This window comes from Dipodomys spectabilis, unplaced genomic scaffold (genome assembly GCF_019054845.1).
Source record: "Dipodomys spectabilis isolate Male_0828 unplaced genomic scaffold, ASM1905484v1 ptg000157l, whole genome shotgun sequence".
Taxonomy (NCBI): domain Eukaryota; kingdom Metazoa; phylum Chordata; class Mammalia; order Rodentia; family Heteromyidae; genus Dipodomys; species Dipodomys spectabilis.
Window position 1 is genome coordinate 8,745,510 of NW_024870834.1, and position 18,387 is coordinate 8,763,896.

Genomic DNA, 18,387 nt, shown 5'->3' on the forward strand with positions numbered 1-18,387 from the left:
CTGGTTTTAAAAATTCCATTTCATGAAGCCAGGCTCATACCTGTAATCCTAACCACTCAAGAGGCTGAGATCTGAGGATCACGATTTGAAGCCAACCTGAGTAGAAAATTCTGCTGTGAAACTCTTACCTCCAGTAAACCACCAAAAAAAAAAGTCAAACATGGAGCCATGGCTCAAGTGGTAGAATGCAATCCTTGAGCACAAAAAGTTCAGGGACAGCACCTCAGGTCCAGACTTCAAGCTCAGGGACTGGCACACACACACACAAAAATCCATTTCATGAATGTGCAGAAGCTTTAGTTTACTCAAGTTACTAAACCAAATGAGCTTTTATCTGTATTTGTATTTTAATGGATTTCTGAACAACAGAAATAATCAGCCAACTAGTCATGGCCTAGCTAATGAGCCAATAAAAATACTACAAGCCAGGGCAGGGAGGAGGGGACTCGGAGAACTAGCGTTGGCCTGAGCTATCTAATCACATAAATTAACTACACAAGAAAAATAAACCATCTACCGTGTCTGCATAAGGTGTCCTGAAAGTACCCGAAGGGTATCTGCAGTCTTCATCCCCGACTCTTGGTTTGGTGCCACTACTATTTCCTCAGACAGCTTTGGCTTCTTCAGAATAAATGATCTTGTGTCTGCATGGACCATGGATTCCATGTCATAGTAATCTGAGCCAAAAAAATTGGCCACAAATGTTTACTTTTGAATATACCTTTCATTCCCAACATCATACATGTGAGGAGAATGTCAGTCTTTTATATATTCTTAATTACTGGTCAAGGCAAATCATAACTAATTCTATACAGGAATAGGGTTATAAGTCCATTCCAAACAGCTTTTCAAAGAACTCAAGTGGTTCTTTCCTCATACGGCACTAGAAGAGAGGAAGGCTCTTGTGATGGCATCTGCTGGGAGGTGAAAAATACACACTGAAAGAAAAACAGCTTTTTCTAAAATCAGGGAGAATTTAGGAAACTTAATGTCCCTTATTCATGTTTGCATAGTACCAATTCAAAACATGATAAACCTAAAAGCGTAGAATAGATATGGCTGACCTATTCATATGTGAGCATAATGTTTCTTTTAAGGATAAGAAATAAATCATAGGGACCAAAATTCACAGAACAGTCATTCACCAAATATCTACTCAACTAAGCCCAACTGTGCCAGGTACACAAAGAAAAAGGAAAAGAAGCGCACACAATCCCTGAACACCAGGATCCATAAAGGGTCTGAACAAGTGTTAGCAGAGTACAAAGCAACCAATCTCCAACTGAGGTGGGTATGAAAGATCTGAGCGGGAATTACTGAGGAGAGAGAGCGCTTCAAGCAGAGTTAGCAGCGCGTGGAGAAAGGCCGGGCCCTTCACAGGCACCTGAGGGAGGGTGACCGGGAGGATGGGGCTTGGCAGGGAGGGGCCACGGCAGCTAAGGGACGAAGTAGCCTCTTGCCTCAATACTTTCAACTGTAGAAGTAAGTGGAGAAACAAATCTAGAAGTAACTGGAAACCAAGAGATTCCTAAGGGGGAAGTGACATGGTTAAGTTGGGCTTTAGGAAAGAAATGACGTTTTGGAATCCCCCCTCGAACACACTGAGGGGGAGAGAGGACATCTCCACCTTCTCCTCTCTGCAGGCCTCCACAGCAGCTGCCATTTCAATCACCTTGTAAGAAGGGGCAGGTGCCCGCTAGGAAGGCAGGACAGACAGCAAGGGGAAAGAGACGGGGGAGAGCAGGAAGAACAGAAACTTGACAGGTGTATAGGAGAAAGGGGAAGAACCGATTTACAAGATAGCAACGACAAATTTCACTGTTTGATGTACTTGGTCTCAAGTCTTTGTGGGGCTCTTGCACAGTAGGAAGACGGTGGACATTCAGAATCTGGTCCTCAGGAAGGGGACAGACATCGGGAGGCAGAGGTGAAATCAGTGTTTAGCTGTGTGCTCACAGTGCTACTCTCATGGAGTCCTCTCAGGAAGCCTGAGGAGAGGACTTAGATACAAACAATACTGCCCTCACAGGGCAGGGGCAGAAAGGAGCTGACCAGAGAATGCGGTGGGATGAGAGGAACACAGTGTGAAATCCCGACAGCCGGAGGTTGAGACTGAGGCAAGCGCAGGCGCGTGGGTGCCAGTCACACCTGGCAGCACCCAGCCAAGGACGCACTGAAAGCAGCTTTCCAGCCACACGTGCCCTGCCACTTCTGTAAGCTTCAGAGCAACAGCGGGATCATGAGGAAGCCAGACCGAGGGGCAGGGCGCCATCCCTTGACAGACTGCAGGTTAAAACCGTGCATTCACTCTTCCTTCCTGAAGTGCGACACCGATTCCAATAAAAACTTGTTTTAGCAATCAAGAGGGTCGCAGCTGCCAGGCAGACCCTATACCATTAAAGGCGTACCCCCAGCCCCTTTGAGTTTCCATGATTTTCCAGGCAGGATGTCACTTCTGCCAGTGGCACGTCAAGACTGCAATCTTCCTACCTCCTTGTAGCGTGAAACAGCTGTGTGCCAACACGGCCAGTTTCCCGGCTGGGACCAGGTCTCACTACCTTGATCCTCTGGATCTGCCTCCTACAAGCTGGAATTACAGGCATAGCCCAGTGCACCTAGCCCAAGATTAAAAAAAAAAAAAAAGCATATACCCCTCCCAAAGAAAGTAACTATAGAGAGAAAACCACATTTTGGAAGAAAAACATGATTAGGAACTAACAGCAAATCTGTAAAAACTGAGTTCTAGGCAAGGAGCAAAACAATCCAACTCAGAGCAAAAGGTTCTCCAAAGCCTTCGGAGGGGATAAAGAGAAGTAGAGTTTAAAAGTATAGTAGAGGATCCGTGCCAGAAGCAGTGAAACCTTCCTGAAGTCCATTCACTTATTTTCTTTCCTTTGATCCTTAACACACCTACCCCTACCATTCCAATGAAGATTTCAGAATGACTGGAGATGGGCTTCCTGCTGATCACTGTTAAGAGGCCAGCAATAAGGCATCATGGCCTCTGATAGTGAGGTACCACAACAGAATAACTGAAGTGTATACCATTACCGTTGCTGTTACAAAGGCAGCTGTGTCCTGCCTTGGGTTATCTCCCAAGTCTGACCAATGAGACACAAGAAGGTTCTTCTAGGGTATGTGGAGCTTCAGGAGCTCTGGTGTGTGGGGAGAGGCTTTGCCTCTAGGAAAGTCACAAACAATGTATACCCCTCCTTCCACTAAACTGGATACGGTACTCAGAACTTTTGCCACCATCTTGCTATCAAGCTGAGAAAGACATCCACTGACGGCAGAGCACAGGAAGAAAAACTGCCCGAATGTCACTACTGAATAGCATTCCTAATATATCAGACAATAAATTCCCTACTGTCTAAGAAAAACAATGGCAGCATTCTTGATACCCTTTATCCATTTTATACATCCACCCTTGGAAAAAGTAAGGCTTAGGATTCTTGAGAAGACCAACACAGAGTGACTACCTTCACAAGGGACGCCATGCTCAGCCAGATCCACAGTAAGACGGGGAGGGGAGTGCTAAGTGAATGTTGCATTAATAATGCGTGCCCTCTCCCAGCCCTCTTTCTCCATTGAATAACCTGAACTCTGGCAACCAGAATAGTACATGAAAGAGCTTTGTTGAGCTGACCAGGCTGAGAGAAAAGGCCTTAAGGTACTGACATCAGGATGCCCCCACATCAGGCTGCCACGATAAATCCACAGGATCTACCTTCAAATATGGATCTACCCTCCCATGTTCCAGCCCCAATTCATGAACTCAACCTGCCAGGTCAGCTTTCAACAGATAATAAGGACCCCAACAGCCAAAACCAACCTGGAGAAAAAAACAGCACCAAGGAGGAAAAGGAAAAAAAACAAGTCAAAAACCACCTTTAATATCCTCAGTGAAATAGTTTCATACACATGAAGCAAAATGAGTATGCTTTAAAAAAAAACAAACCATGCAGAAAGAGACAGGCCCTTAGAAATAAAGGCGTGATAGGAATGAATTAGGAACTTCAGAATGTGGTCATTTATAAGCCTTTCCACTACTTGATGCTTCAAGCTGTATGTACAGAGTAAAATGAAAAAGTAAATAAAAGATGCCCAAGAGCTGATGAAGTAGCATAACATACATGGACTGCAGCCCCCAAACTCTTTCAAATATGATGTCCAAAGCAGGATGGAATGTCGGAAGGTAAAGGCGGGTAAAGTCAGGATAAAGGGAGCAGCAGAGCAGCAGCATGAGGTGGCCAGAGGGATGGAGCACGTGATCAGCTCATCAGACGGGAAGGGCTTTGGCACCTGGTGCAGGTATCCTTTAGGCCGGAAAAGCACATCCATCTGAGACAACAGCTGGGAACTCTACCTACTGTTAAGTCTTGGCTGAGGGAAAAGAAAATTCAGGGAAGAAGGAATCAAGAGACCAGAGCCTCCAACAAAGGGCAGACTTAGGGGAAACAAGAAAGGAATAAAGTACCTAGTATGGTGGTTCACACTTTAATCCTAGCACTCAGGAGGCTGAGGCAGGAGGATTCAGAGCTAGAGGCTGGGAGGCTACAGAACATGCATCTGGCAGGGGCTGAGCACTGAGGATAGAGATAAATATGGAACTCACCCAGTTCTGAAGCTGCCCCAATAGCATGTGTATCGGAGGTAGGCGAGACCAACAAGTATGACAGTAGTTCTAGAACAAGTTCTAGGTATGGCCTCTGCACTAAGATCCTAAAGTGAAGTCAGAGTGAGGGTAAGGTGAATATTGAAGCAGCTCGAAACAATGGCTATGATCAGGTTAGAGAGGCAAATCAGGGCTTAAGTGTTCTGATAGCAAGCGAAAACAGCCAGGGCTACAAGGATGGCATGAATAGAACAAAATAAGGCAAAAAAAATAAGAACATCACACAAACATGAAGAGAATGCAAATCTTATCTCCTGGCCCTCAAGTATTTTCAGAGAGCTAGTTGGCATCTTAGGGCAGGATCTGAGAGACACAGGATGCACTGAATGAGCTGTACAAATGCAGGTGGCAACGGAAAACTGCTGTCTTATGGTGGAAATGTAAAGCCTCCTTACCTTGGCTAAGTTCCAGCGTCTCTGCCATGACCGGGTCGATGTGCAGTCGGGGCAACAACTGCCTCTGCTGAGCTCCTACAACACAAATTCAAAGCCTCACTGAGCCCGAGGACAGAGCGCCGGCACCTGACCCTCAGACAGCCTTACAAATAAAGCTTCGACAACACGATGGTACTATGCACACGCCACAGAATACCCTTGCAAGATAAAAAGTTTCACTGAGGGTGAAACCAACAACCGCAGTGAGGACACCCCTAGTTCTCCCTGGGAGAGAAGTCAGTCTGCAGGAGAAGTGAAGGGCAAAACAGTCAGGAGGAAATCTCTCACAGGCCACGGGCCTTGGGACAGAGCTATGCTGACACTGTGTGACAAACCTGCCGAGTTCCTCTGCAGTCACCTGAACACTCACCAGAACTACCACTCCCGCGTACTGGAGGATAACAAACCTTGGCAGAGAATTCCGAAGGGCAAACAATGGGCATAGATAAATGGAAAAGAACAATGAACAAGTATGACACTCAGAATTCTGCTATCCAAAGCCCTGGGGGGGGGGGGGGGGGGGGGGGAAGGGGGGCAGGATATAAAAATCAAGTCCAGAATCACCCACTGCTGTATTTGAGAGTGTTCCTACTATTCAGTGAGGCACAAATGTAACTGTTTAAATTTCTCATACATACGAGTATGAGGCTAAGCGCAGGTGGCTCACTCCTCTAATCCTAACTGCTCTGGAGGCTGAGATCTAAGGATCACAGTTCAAAGCCAGCCCAGGCAGGAAAGTCCATGAGACAGTCATCTCCAGTAAACCACTGGAAAACTGGAAGTGGTGCTATGGCTCAAGTGGGTAGAGCACTAGCCTTGAGCTGAAGAACTGAGGGACAGCGCCCAGGCCCAGAGGTCAAGCCCCACAACCAACCCCCCCCCAAAAAAGTACAAATATTATTTCTTAAAGATGTTTACAACTCTTAAGTTCTTAATATTACAAAATATTCCTAATGAGATTGATGAAGCAAAGTTTATCTTCATAAACTACTTGGATAGAATGCTGCCACACTTCTTTCTCCATGTCCCTAAAACTGCTTAGCAGATATCAGGTACCCATTTGATAATTAAGTGCTAAGGTCTCTAGTACTCAAGTCTCAGTAAGATGCTACATGCCAACTTGAGGATATCTAGCATGTGTGGTTTTGCTAGGACAGGCTCTGCTTATTCTGAACAAACTTGTAAGTGGGCCTAGTACCATATTTTATTAAAAGGTGCTTAAATTTTAAAAGGTACATGTGATTTGATCGACTATAGAATATTTTTCTTTTAAAACGTTTGTTAAATTCCTCTTCAGCAGTATGTACAAAAAAAGGTAATTCCTTTATTATCATTGCCAAAACAAATTTCAAGAACAGATCTGGAAATCATATGACATTTGGTCAAGATATATTCCTGTGGTTACAAAAAAAATGCTTACAATCCAAACACTAGAAGTAAACAGAAAAATATGAAACATCTAAAAATAATTTCACACAAAGAAGGCCATTTTCTCACATTCAAGTTGCTGCTTCGTCTCTATTCTTATCTACCTTTTCAAAACATCACTTGAAGCCTGGTGTTGGGACAAATATCTATAATCCCAGCTATTAGGTACCGGGGAGCCCGAGGAAAGAGGATCAAAGCATCATAAAACTGAGGTCAGGGCAGAAAACTTGATACAAGATGGTATATCAAATTATTTTTTTCTGAAGTGGTAGGGTACCAGCCGTGAGTGAAAAAGCTAAGTGAGAACACAAAGCCCTAAGTTTGGGCCCCAGTACTGGTCAAAAACAAAAACCAACCAAACAAACAAAAAAAACCCACCAACTTTAAATGATTCAGAATGTAGAGTGCTTGTTTTACATAAGGCCCTAAATTCAATCCCCAGTACCACAAAGCAACCACAAAGCACTCAAAATATTTTAGCTTATACTAAACACGATATCATCCTGATAAATTTTAACTTTCTAAGGTATATAAATCATAGAACCCAAACCAATGAAGACTTCTCTATTTTGCTGCTTCTATACCACAATAGCCAGGATGAAGATCAAAGCAGTTTACCTTTCTCAATATCTCTAAGGAAGCCAATTATTTTTACACCAGTAGCTCTTGGTTGTGATTCAAAGTCAATTCCCTCTTGAAAATCTTCAAACTGCCTGTTGCATTCAGGTGTTGTTGCCGAATATTCATTCATCTTAACCTCCAAAGATGAAATTTTTGCTTCATTCTGGGACACTCTAACATTTATATCAAAAAGATTTGCTTCCACTGTCAAAATTGCTGCTTTCATTCCTTTGATTTCATTGATGTCAGCTGATATTTTCTTTAAGAGGTGGGAAATATTGTCTAGCTCATTCAGTGAACAAGAAGAGCTTGTTACAGAACCTAAATCAGCCCGCTCTGGTGAAAGGCAAACTGGTGGAGATGGGAACCTTGAAGACATTTTCATAAAATTCTTTCTCTCCTAGGTCTCTAGTAATTTTTCCTTTACATCTCATTAAATCTCTCATCAAAAGTAAAAACAGTGATAAATGCTACCTGAAGAAAAATGAAATGTAGCATTTTAAAACCTATAACTGAAAAACTAAGGTTGTACATTTCTAGAGTCAGAATTCAAAGTAAATCTGAAATTGCTAAATATACCAGTCCAATTTTCTCTTTGCTACAACTATTCTCACTAGCAGCATCCTAGTACATAGCCACCTACATCCTGTAAGTTCTACTTAGAGCTCTTTGGCAAATAAGCCCTATTATTACATATCAAATAACCCTGGCTGCTGATTGGCTACAGACATGTGACACAAAAAGAATGCTCAATTACTTACTTCATGTGATGCGAACACAAAAGGAGTTGTACTGTAAATTTAGAGCATAACACTATCTTTCCCCTTTGTCCATTCAACTATAACTTCCAAGCTTTATACTAGTATTTGCTTTGTTATATCTGAAGTTTAATTTCCCCTTGAAAATAATGCAGGACAGTCAGTTATGTTCTTGCACTGTCAAGGCCAAGAAAAGGAGGGAAGGTGGTGTGATGGGACTCATGATCACAGAAAAAACTCTAAAAATATACATGGTCATCTGGGCATCAGTAGCTCACACGTATAAGCTTAGCTACTTGAGAGTCTGAAAACAAGAGAATGCTGGTTCTAGGCCAGCCTGAGGAGAACAATTTCTAAGACTTCTCAAGGCACATGTGAGAGTGACGGTGCATATGTGTCATGCTAGCTGCAAAACGAATCCTAACATAGTCGATCCCACACTGGCAATGCCTGGGCAAGAAGCAAGACTCTACTTTGAAGATAACAGTGGGAAAAACAAGGGTTAGGGGCATGACCAGTGATACCTGCCTAGACAAATTCAATCCAGGTGAGGGAGATAAAAGCACCGTATGTATCCGGTCAGAATAACATTCAACTGCACTGACGTTACGATGGCGTGAATTTAAGAATGGGGAAGGTAAGAACTCTACCTTCATTTGATGACATCATTTGATAGGGTGTTCTCAAATATTTCCTCCCATTTTGTGTTTTTGAGAGGACACAGAAGTCTCCAGGACCTCACAGTTGGCATACCCTGGCCCTCTTTCCACTTTCATGATAGTATTATTTGAAACACAGGTTTGTTTTTCTTACCACTCTTACCACTGTGCATGACTCCATCCCTTTCTACATTGGTTATTTTTAAGACATAGTTTTTCTTCCTGCCCAGAGGTACATCTAGACTTTGATCTTCCTATTTGCCAAGGTAGCTAGAATAACAAATGAACACTGTAGACAACTTCTTTGGTGGGATGAAGTCTCCCTTGTTTATGTAGAGGCTGGCCTAGAACTATAAGCCATCCAATCTCAGCCTCCCAAATGGCTGGGATGACTGGGATGACAGGAGTATAGCACTTCACCCACTTACTGGACGAGTAGGGAAGCCATATGGACATGGACGTCTGTGCTGCTTCTGAAACTTGATCGTGTATCTCAGCCTCCCAGGGAGCTAGGATTACAAACATATGCCACCAATGTCTGTCTCAAGGTTTTAATTTTGAAGAAATTCAACATATCTTTTCTTTGTTTCATTGTGCTTTTGAAATCATATCTAAGAAACCATTCCTTAGTCCAAGATCATGTAAATTTAGACCTCATTCTTTCCCTAAAATTTTTTATAGATCTACTCTTTTGGGGGGGAGGGGGGCCAGTTGTGGGGCTTGAACTCTGGGCCTGAGCACTGTCCCTCAGCTCTTCAGCTCAAGTGAGCACTCTACCACTTGAGCCACAGTGCCACTTCTCATTTTCTGAGTGGCTTATTGGAGATAAGAGTCTCTCCAACTTTCCTGCCTGGGCTGGCTTTCAACCATGATCTTCAGATTTCAGCCTTCTAAGTAGCTAGGATTATAGGTTTGAGCCACAGACACCCGGCTTAACTTTTAAATAAAGGTCTTTGTTCCACTTTGAATTAATTTTTATACACTATATTTGGAAAGGCTCAAATTCATTCTTTTGTGTATACACATCCAACTGTCTGGTACTATTTATTAAAGAATATTCCTTTTCTGCTAAATTCTCTTATTGCCTCCATCAAGAATTGACCTTAGTCAGGTGCTAGTGGCTCATGCCTATAATCTTAGCCACTCAACAGACTGAGATCTGAGGATCACCATTTGAAGCCAGCCTGGACAGAAAAGTCTGTGAGATGCTATCTCCAATAAACTACTCAGAAAAGGCTGGAAGTGGTGCTGTGGTTCAAGTGGTAGAGTGCTAGCTTTGAACACAAAGAGGCTTGGGGACAGCGCTGGAGCCCTGTGTTCAAGCCCCAGGACTAGGGGGATAAAAACTGACCCCAAATGCACTAATTTCTAAATTCTCAATCCTGTTCCATTGATGTGTTTACCAAGATGATTACCACAGCTTTGTACTTCAAGTTTTAAAATTGAGATACATAACCTCCAACACTGTTTCTGTAGTTTGGGCTATTCTAGGTCCCTTTTTATTTCCATGTGAATTTTAGGATTAGCAAGGATTTCAACAGAAATTGGAAATTTGTAAAACAAAAAAAGCCAGTAGGATTTCAACAGAAATCGAGTTAAAACTGTTGAGCAACTTGGGGACTCTTGTTATCTTAACAATACATAGACTTACCAATCCACCAACCTGGAAAATCTTTCCATATCCTTAGTCTGAGTAGTTATTTTCACTCTGGTTTACTCTAAGCAACAGGTAAACTGACTTATAAGGACATAAATTGGTGAACATTATTCATCACAGGCTCTTCAAAAGAATTCTTTACAAAAAACTATCACTCATAGCAGTAGGAAGGAGGGCAAAGGGCACTCCTGGAACTGATGTGACAATCTTTATTCATAACCTGACTCTTTGAATTTTGATTCAAACAGAAAATATGCAAAGCCGACAGTCTTCGGCTTTGGGGTGTGTTGCTCATTTTGCTGGTTCAAGTCTAACCACAAGGGCCTCACTCTCAGGTCATCTGCTTACAGCTGGCTGGCACTCTACAACTTAAGCGTTGCTCCAGCCTAGCTTTCTGCTGGTTCACTGGAGATGGACTCTTACAGACTTTTCTGCCTGGGGAACTCCATACTGCAATATTCCAGGTCTCAGCCTCCTGAGGAGCAAGGACTGCAGATGTGAGCCACCAGCAGTCAGCCTCAAACAGAATTTTTTAGAGTACTAACATGACATTTAAGCAAAGCATCATCTACAAACCAGGTAGCTCTCCAAAAGGCAGTTAACTATCTCAATGAGAAAAGGAGAAAAGTTACTTGATAGAGAAACAAGACACCTAACAGAGTCTGTGGATGCTTACTTACCATATAGCCTATGGTGCCTTAAGTTTAGGATATAAAGTAGTAAAAGGCCCTTCCAAACTAGGTATGACACAAGGCCTGTAATCCTCACTACTTGGGATATAGAGATGGGAGGATTATGAATTTGCCAGACCAGGCAAAGATGTAAAGACCCTGTCACAAAAATAAAACAAACAAGCTGGGTGCTGGTGGCTCATGCCTGTCATCCTAGCTACTCAGGAGGCTGAGATCTGAGGATCATGGTTCAAAGCCAGCCTGGGCAGGAAAGTCCATGAGACTCTTATCTCCAATAAACCACTAGAAAACTGGAAGTGGTGCTGTGGCTCAAGGGGTAGAGTGCTCGCCTTGGGCTGAAGAGTGCAAGGACAGCACCTAAGCCTAGAGTTCAAGCCCCACAACCGACAAAAAATAAATAAAAATAATAAAAAATAAAACAAAATCGACTGGGGCTATTGCTCAAGTGGTGAGAGCAATTTACCTGGCATGTACAATGCCCTAGGTTCAATCCCCAGGATCCCCAAAAAGCCCTTTCAAATATTGCAATGTAACTATACATCAGCAGAGAAAATTTACACATTTCAACATTTACTCTTCACAAAAATGCTATCCCTCGGGCTGGGAAGGTGGCTCAGTGGTAGAGAGCTTGCCTTGCATGCCTGAGGCCCTGGGTTCGATTCCTCAGCACCACATAAGCAAAAAGTAAAAAGCCGAAGTGGTACTGTGGCTCCAGTGTTAGAGCGCTAGCCTTGAGCTGAAGAGGTGAGGGACAGCGCCCAGGCCCAGAGTTCAGGCCCCAGGACCGGACCCAAAAAAAAAAAAAAGCTCAAGGGCAGTTATTCAAGCCCTGAATTCAAACCCTAGGACTGGAACAGGGTGGGGGTGGGGGGGCGGAGGGGGAGGGGGAGAAAAGACACAGATTAATGAAAGATTCAGGAAGTTTATCATCCTAGAGAACTTCTAGAATAAGAGAATAATGACAACGGAGAGGGGTGTAACTTGGTTTTCTTTTTGAAGCCAAGGTCTTGCCCTTCTAGAGAGAAAAGGAAGCCCCAGCCCAGCTCTTTCGCTTTGTTTTTTCAGCTGGGTCTCCTATTTTTACCCGGGGCAGCCCTGGAGGACAGTTCTCCCACTTCCAAATAATGAGCAGCTGGATTACAGTTGTATACCACCACACCTGGTCCACACCTGGTCCACACCTGGTCTTAAGAAGAGCAGATTTTTCAACCAATATGCCAAGTGTGGTGATAGGTACTTTTTTTTTTTGCCAGTCCTGGGGCTTGAACCAGGGTCTGAGCTTCTTTTTGCTCAAAGGTAACTCTACCACTTGAGCTACAGCACCACTTCTGGCTTTTTCTTGGTACTGGGGAATCAAACCCAGGGTTTCATGCTAGGCAAGCACTCTACCACTAAGCCACATTCCCAGCCCTGGTACATACTTTTTATCCTAACTACAGGAGGCATAAGTAGAAGGATCAAGGAACGGATCTATCTAGTTCAAAAATCAAGACCTACATGAAAAATAATCTAAAACAAAAAGGGCTAGAGGCATGACCCAACTGGTATAGTCCTTATTTAGCAAGTACTAACCTCAAAATGGAGATACAAGGCTTTCTATGATTACAGCATTCGTTTTTTTAATTAAAAGGATGTAAGGCCAAATGCTGGTAGATCACACCTGTAATCCTAGCTATTCAAGAGTTGAGATCTGAGGAGTGCAATTCAAAGCTAAACTGAAAAGGAAAGTCTGAGATTCTTATCTCTAATTAAATATCAAAAAGAAAAGAGGAAAGAAAAGAACTGGAAGTGGACCTGTGGTTCAAGTAGAATACTAGCCTTGATACAAAAGCTCAGAAATAGTACCTAGGCCCTGAGTTCAAGCCCCAGGACCGTCACACTCACACTCACACATACAAATGAAACCACTACTCCGCCTAAAAGTGGCAGGTATCTAGGCATATCACAGTAACACTGCAGACCTAAAACAAGGGAAAATACTAAAAATTCCAGAGGGAAAATCCCCCAAGTATTAGCCAAGCACAGGGGCATGTACACCCTGTAGTCCCACTACTCTGCCAAATAGGCAGGAAGATCATCTAAACTCAGGAATTGAAAGCCAGCCTGAACTGACAAGACTATGTAAAACAAAATCTAAAACTTTTTAAAAAGTAAGTTGTTCAAGGATAGTGCTCTACCACTTTGAGCCACAGCTCCACTTCCAGTTTTTATGTAGTTAACTCATAAACTTTCCCATCCAAGCTAGGTTTGAATCATGATCCTCAGATGTCAGCCTCTTGAGTAGCTAGGATTACAGGTATGAGCCACCAGTGCTTGGCTAGCCAAGTACATTTTTAAATGCTGTACTGAGCTCCTGTAGATACTATCAGTTTCCTTACTACATAATGAAAAGGTGGGAATGCCCCAGGAAGCCCGCGAGAAGCAAGAAAGCAGAGCTCACCTAAGGGAGGAGTAAGCAGTCCTGGGAAAATGGTGGGTGGCTGTGAGGCAGGCAGGCCTGGGGAGCAACATTAGGAGACAATCAAGGATGAGGTGCCTAGGCAAAAAAGGGGGGTGACAAAGATTCCACAGCAGAAAGATATTAAGAGTTTTCAGTAGTAAGAAAGGGAAGGCAATCAAGAAGGGAAAAATCCAAAGAGGGAAAAAATAAGAACCCCTAAAGAAAAACTGACCTCTGTAGGGCTGGGAATTTGGCTAGTGGTCGAGCGCTTGCCTAGCATGCTTGAAGCCCTGGGCTTGATTCCTTAGGACCACATAATCAGAAAACGTTGGAAGTGGCGCTGTGGCTCAAGTGATAGAGCACTAGCCCTGAGCAAAAGCAGCTCAGGGAAAGCGCTCAGACCCTGAGTTCACACCCCAGAATGGCAAAAAAAAAAAAAAAAAAAAAAACCCTCTGTAATGAGTGTTTTTTAAATCTTAATAGAAATGCTGCTTATTTATCCTCAAATCATGAATCTGCAAATCATAATGACCTTTACAAGGAAAATAAACAAAATTTAAATTTCAAGCCACACAATGGTGGTTCATGCCTATAATCCTAACTATTCAAGAGGTTAAGATTTGAAGATCACAGTTCAAAGCCAGGCCTAGCATGAAAACCCATGTATCTCCAATTAACCATCTAAAAATTGGAAGTGGTTCAAAGTGATAGAGCACTAGTCTTGAGCAAACAGGTCAGGGCCAGCACCCAGAAGCTCAGGGACAATTCCCAGGCCCTGTGTTCAAGCTCCATAACAAAAAAAAAAATTTTCTTTTCAAGTCAGATGCTTTTCTTTATAATCACAATAATGAACTTACAAATTACACTGGCCTGTATGAGAAAAATACAACAAAATTTTAATTTTAAATTTGATACACCTACAATCCCAGCTACTCAAAAGGCTGAGATGTGAGGTTTGCAGTTGAAAGCCAGGCTGAGCAGGTAAGTCTGTGAGACTCTTCAATAAATTACCAAAAAGCCAGAAGTAGAGCTGTGGGTCAAATAGTAGAGTGCCAGCTTTGAGCAAAAGAAGCTCAGGGGCAGTGTCCAGGCCCTGAGTTCAAAAACCAAGACCAGTAACAACAACAACAAAAAAAAACTTTAAGTAAACTTCATCAACTCTACAATATAAAAATATTGTACACAATTTAGGTAGGAGTAAGGAAGAAATTAAAATGTTCATCCCTGGAAAGCGTAGTACTCATGATGTAGCATGCTCAGCTTCCCAAATGCTGGAATTAGAGGTGTGTGCCACCATGCAAAGCACAAATGTTAATGCTTCAGAAATCAAAATATATTGAAACTGAGAAGCCAGGATATATTGAAAAACAGTCAATCAGATGTAAGTAAGCATCAAAGTATACTACTTAAAATCATGAATATAACCAGTAAGTGAAGTAGAAAGTCATCTCACTGCTGGGTGCCTGTGGCTCACACCTGCAATCCTAGCTACTCAGGAGGCTGAGATCTGAGGATCACGGTTCAAAGCCAGCACTGGCAGGAAAGTCTGTGAGATTCTTATCTCTTAACTAATCACAAGAAAAAGGGGAAGTGGTGCCGTGGCTCAAGTGGTAGAGTGCTCACCTTGAGCAGAAGAGCTCAAGGACAGTACCCAGGGCGAGTTCAAGCCTCACAACAGACCCCCCCCACCCCCCCAAAAAAAGTCATCTCACTATTCAAACTTGGGAGTCAAGGCAAGGTGTTTGAGTTAGACCCTGAAAATTTTAGCAAGAAGTCAATATCTCCAGTTAAAGACATCATAAACTAGGCTTACTATTCCAGATATGAAGAAAACTAAACTCATGAACTAGAAGCCTGTGAAAGTGGGGTCTAGGGCAATAGGTCTAACATGGGTGATGCTGCTTCTGGTGATGTCTTTCTAAGCTATATTTCTGATCTATCAACAGGCATTACATATTGACGTTCTCCCAAATATTCTATGGTAAACATATACTTCATGCTATAAAATAATATATTTTAAATTATACAGGTGTTTTCATTCAACATATACCAAACAGGAAAAACAAAGAAATCCATGCCTAGAAACATCGTAGTAAAACTGCAGAACATCAAAGACAAAGAGAAGATCTTGGAAGCAGCCAGAGAGAAAGGACAGATCACCTACAAAGGAATGACAGACAATTAGAGAGACAGAAGTCCACTGAACAACAATGGAAAGCAGAAGACAAGGGAATGATACATGCAAAGGGTGATAGCCAGTTAATTCTGGCTAAATTCTGGAAATTTTATAATTACTTGCACAAGAACAAGGAGAAATAAAAATATTTATAGTCATTTAAAACTTGGAAGCGTTCAATCCAAACACTGCTTTAAAACAATTTCTAAAGGCTATACTTCAAAAATATTTTAAATAGAACTACGGGCATGCCTCAAGTGATAGAGCACTTGCCTAGCAAGCACAAGACCCAGAGGTTAATTCCCAGTACCTCAAAAAGAAAAAATAAATTTAGTATTAGAAAATGATGAGGAATCTAACTTTTCCCATTTCCTGTGCAGGAGGCAGGAAATGTTTCTATTTCTCCCTACTTTCTCCTGTTAATTAAAATCCTTGCTCAAACTGTAAAGAAAAAAAAGAGATATCAAATGATCATTAACACATGTAGACAAAATCTAGACAAAATCATGGTACCAACTGATGCCTTTAAAAAATGACCAAAGTAAGGGCAGGAAAGGTGGCTCAGTGGTGGAGCACTTGCCTTGCATGCATTAGGCCCTGGGTTTGATTCCTCAGCACCACATAAGCAAAAGGAAAAAAGACGGAAGTGGTGCTGTGGCTCAAGTGGTAGAGCACTAGCCTTGAGCTGAAGAGCTGAGGGATAGCGCCCAGGCCCAGAGTTCAGGTCCCACAACCGCCCCCCCCCCCCCCCCCCCCCCCCGCTAAAAAATGACCAAAGTGGTAAGTTCAAGACTAAAACTATGCTTCTGTGAACTTCTTCTGCTACTTAGGAATGAAGTTAGGATATTAACTTTTGAATAATAAACTGAATTTTCATGACAAAATTTCAGTAGCAGGCTCTAAGAACACATATGGAGCATCTAAATTATGAACTAGACAAAAAATATGCAACCAATAGCTACTCAGAATCTGAGATCTGGGAATTGCAATTCAAAGCCAATTCAGCCAAGAAAATCTGTAAGTCTCTTTATCTCCAATTAACTACTCAAATGCCAAAAATGGGCTTTTGACTCAAAGTGGTAGAAGAATATTAGCTTTGAACACAAAAGCTCAGCAACAGTGCCTAGTTCAAGCCCCAGACCTGGCAAACACACACACACACACACCTTCCTCCCACCCCCAAAAAAGGGGGAAACCAGCAAGAAAATATAATCACACACACACACCCCTTCCTCCCACCTGGCAAAATAACACACATACACACACACACACACACACACAAAACCTTCCTCCCACCCCCAAAAAGGGGGAAACCAGCAAGAAAATATGATGCTCAGATATCAGCCTAAGTGGCATAACCACCAGCACCCAACTCTTCTTTAATTTTAAAACATTCTTCTACTTTTTTTTTTTTTTTGGGGGGGGGGGGGGTCCGATTGTGGGGCCTGAACTCTGGGCCTGGGCACTGTCCCTCAGCTCTTCAGCTCAAGGCTAGCGCTCTACCACTTGAGCCACAGCACGACTTCTAGCATTTTTTCTTTTTGTTTATGTGATGCTGAGAATTTTTTTTTTTATTTTTTTGGGGTCCAGTCATGGGGCCTGAACGCTGGGCCTGGGTGCTATCCCTCAGCTCTTCAGCTCAAGGCTAGCGCTCTACCACTTGAGCCACAGTGCCACTTCCGGCTTTTTTCTTTTTGCTTATGTGGTGCTGAGGAATCGAACCCAGGACCTCTGGCATGCAAGGCATGCGCTCTACTACTGAGCCACCTTCCCAGCCCCGGTGTTGAGGAATTGAACACAGGGTCTCATGCATGCAAGGCAAGCACTCTACCACTGAGCCACCTTCCCAGCCCTCTTCCGCTTTTATCTTTTTAGCAAGATTTTTTATTTTTCAATTTCTTTTTTCTTCTTTTTAGCCAGTCCTGGGGCTTGAAACTCAGGCACTGTCCCTGAGCTTTTTTGCTCAAGGTTAGCATTCTACCACTTTGAGCCACAGCTACACTTCTGACTCTGAAGTTTATCTGACATTTCTCAAGTTTACTGGAGCCTCATAGACTTTTCTGCCTGGGCTGGCTTTGAATTGTGATCTTCAGATCTCAGCCTGAGTAGCTAGGATTACAGGTGTGAGCCACCAGTACCCATCTTAAGACACACTAAATTTGAGTTCTTTTCTAGTTTACTCATTTTAGGGTGCTAGGCTTGAATCTAGTGCCTCAGGCTTATAGCATGTTCATTTCTAAATTTTCTATTTATAATTTTTGCCATCCCATTTCAAAGATTTTCTAAGTCTGCTTTGTGTTGTTTTTGCATGCTTCATGTTTTCTTTTTTTTTTCTTTTTTTTTTTTTTGGGGTCCAGTCGTGGGGCCTAAACTCTGGGCCTGGGCACTGTCCCTCAGCTCTTCAGCTCAAGGCTAGTGCTCTACCACTTGAGCCACAGCACCACTTCTGGCTTTTTTTCTTTTTGCTTATGTGGTGCTGGGGAATCGAACCCAGGGCCTCAGGCATGCAAGGCAAGCGCTCTACCACTGAGCCACCTTCCCAGCCCCTGCTTCATGTTTTCTTAATGTCTTCTAGCTCACTCTGAAATGGTGTAAATTTTCCTTTAGCTTGAGTCCTGTGGATTAAAACTAGGATCTTCAATTTGAACTGTAGCAGAGATACCCAAGCCCAGTAATCTGTCGTCGTTGAAGACAACAGTAGTGCAGTTAACTTAAGTTTATAAAATGATTGTTACAGGCCCTTTAAGCCTTACCTAATATTATTAGGGTAAGATGTCTCTCGGCTTGCAGATATTCTTCTCATGCTTGTAAGATACTGTTACACTTTCAATACTTATTGGCTGTTAT

At 42.8% G+C, this 18,387-nt stretch overlaps 1 protein-coding gene across 5 annotated transcripts in view; it reads right to left on the bottom strand.

Annotated features, from left to right (window-relative positions):
- Nucleotides 1-18,387, bottom strand: part of Zc3h14 (zinc finger CCCH-type containing 14) — a 42,757-nt gene that overhangs the window by 9,524 nt on the left and 14,846 nt on the right. For 2 of the 5 annotated variants that reach the window (XM_042692504.1, XM_042692503.1), the window contains exons 10-12: nucleotides 9,004-9,084; nucleotides 5,071-5,145; nucleotides 518-677 (exon numbers count right to left, since the gene is read on the bottom strand). In XM_042692504.1, the coding sequence (XP_042548438.1) occupies nucleotides 518-677; nucleotides 5,071-5,145; nucleotides 9,004-9,084 (316 nt within the window). The remainder of the gene's footprint in view (nucleotides 1-517; nucleotides 678-5,070; nucleotides 5,146-9,003; nucleotides 9,085-18,387) is intronic. The other 3 variants (XM_042692506.1, XM_042692505.1, XM_042692507.1) reach the window with 3 other exon arrangements.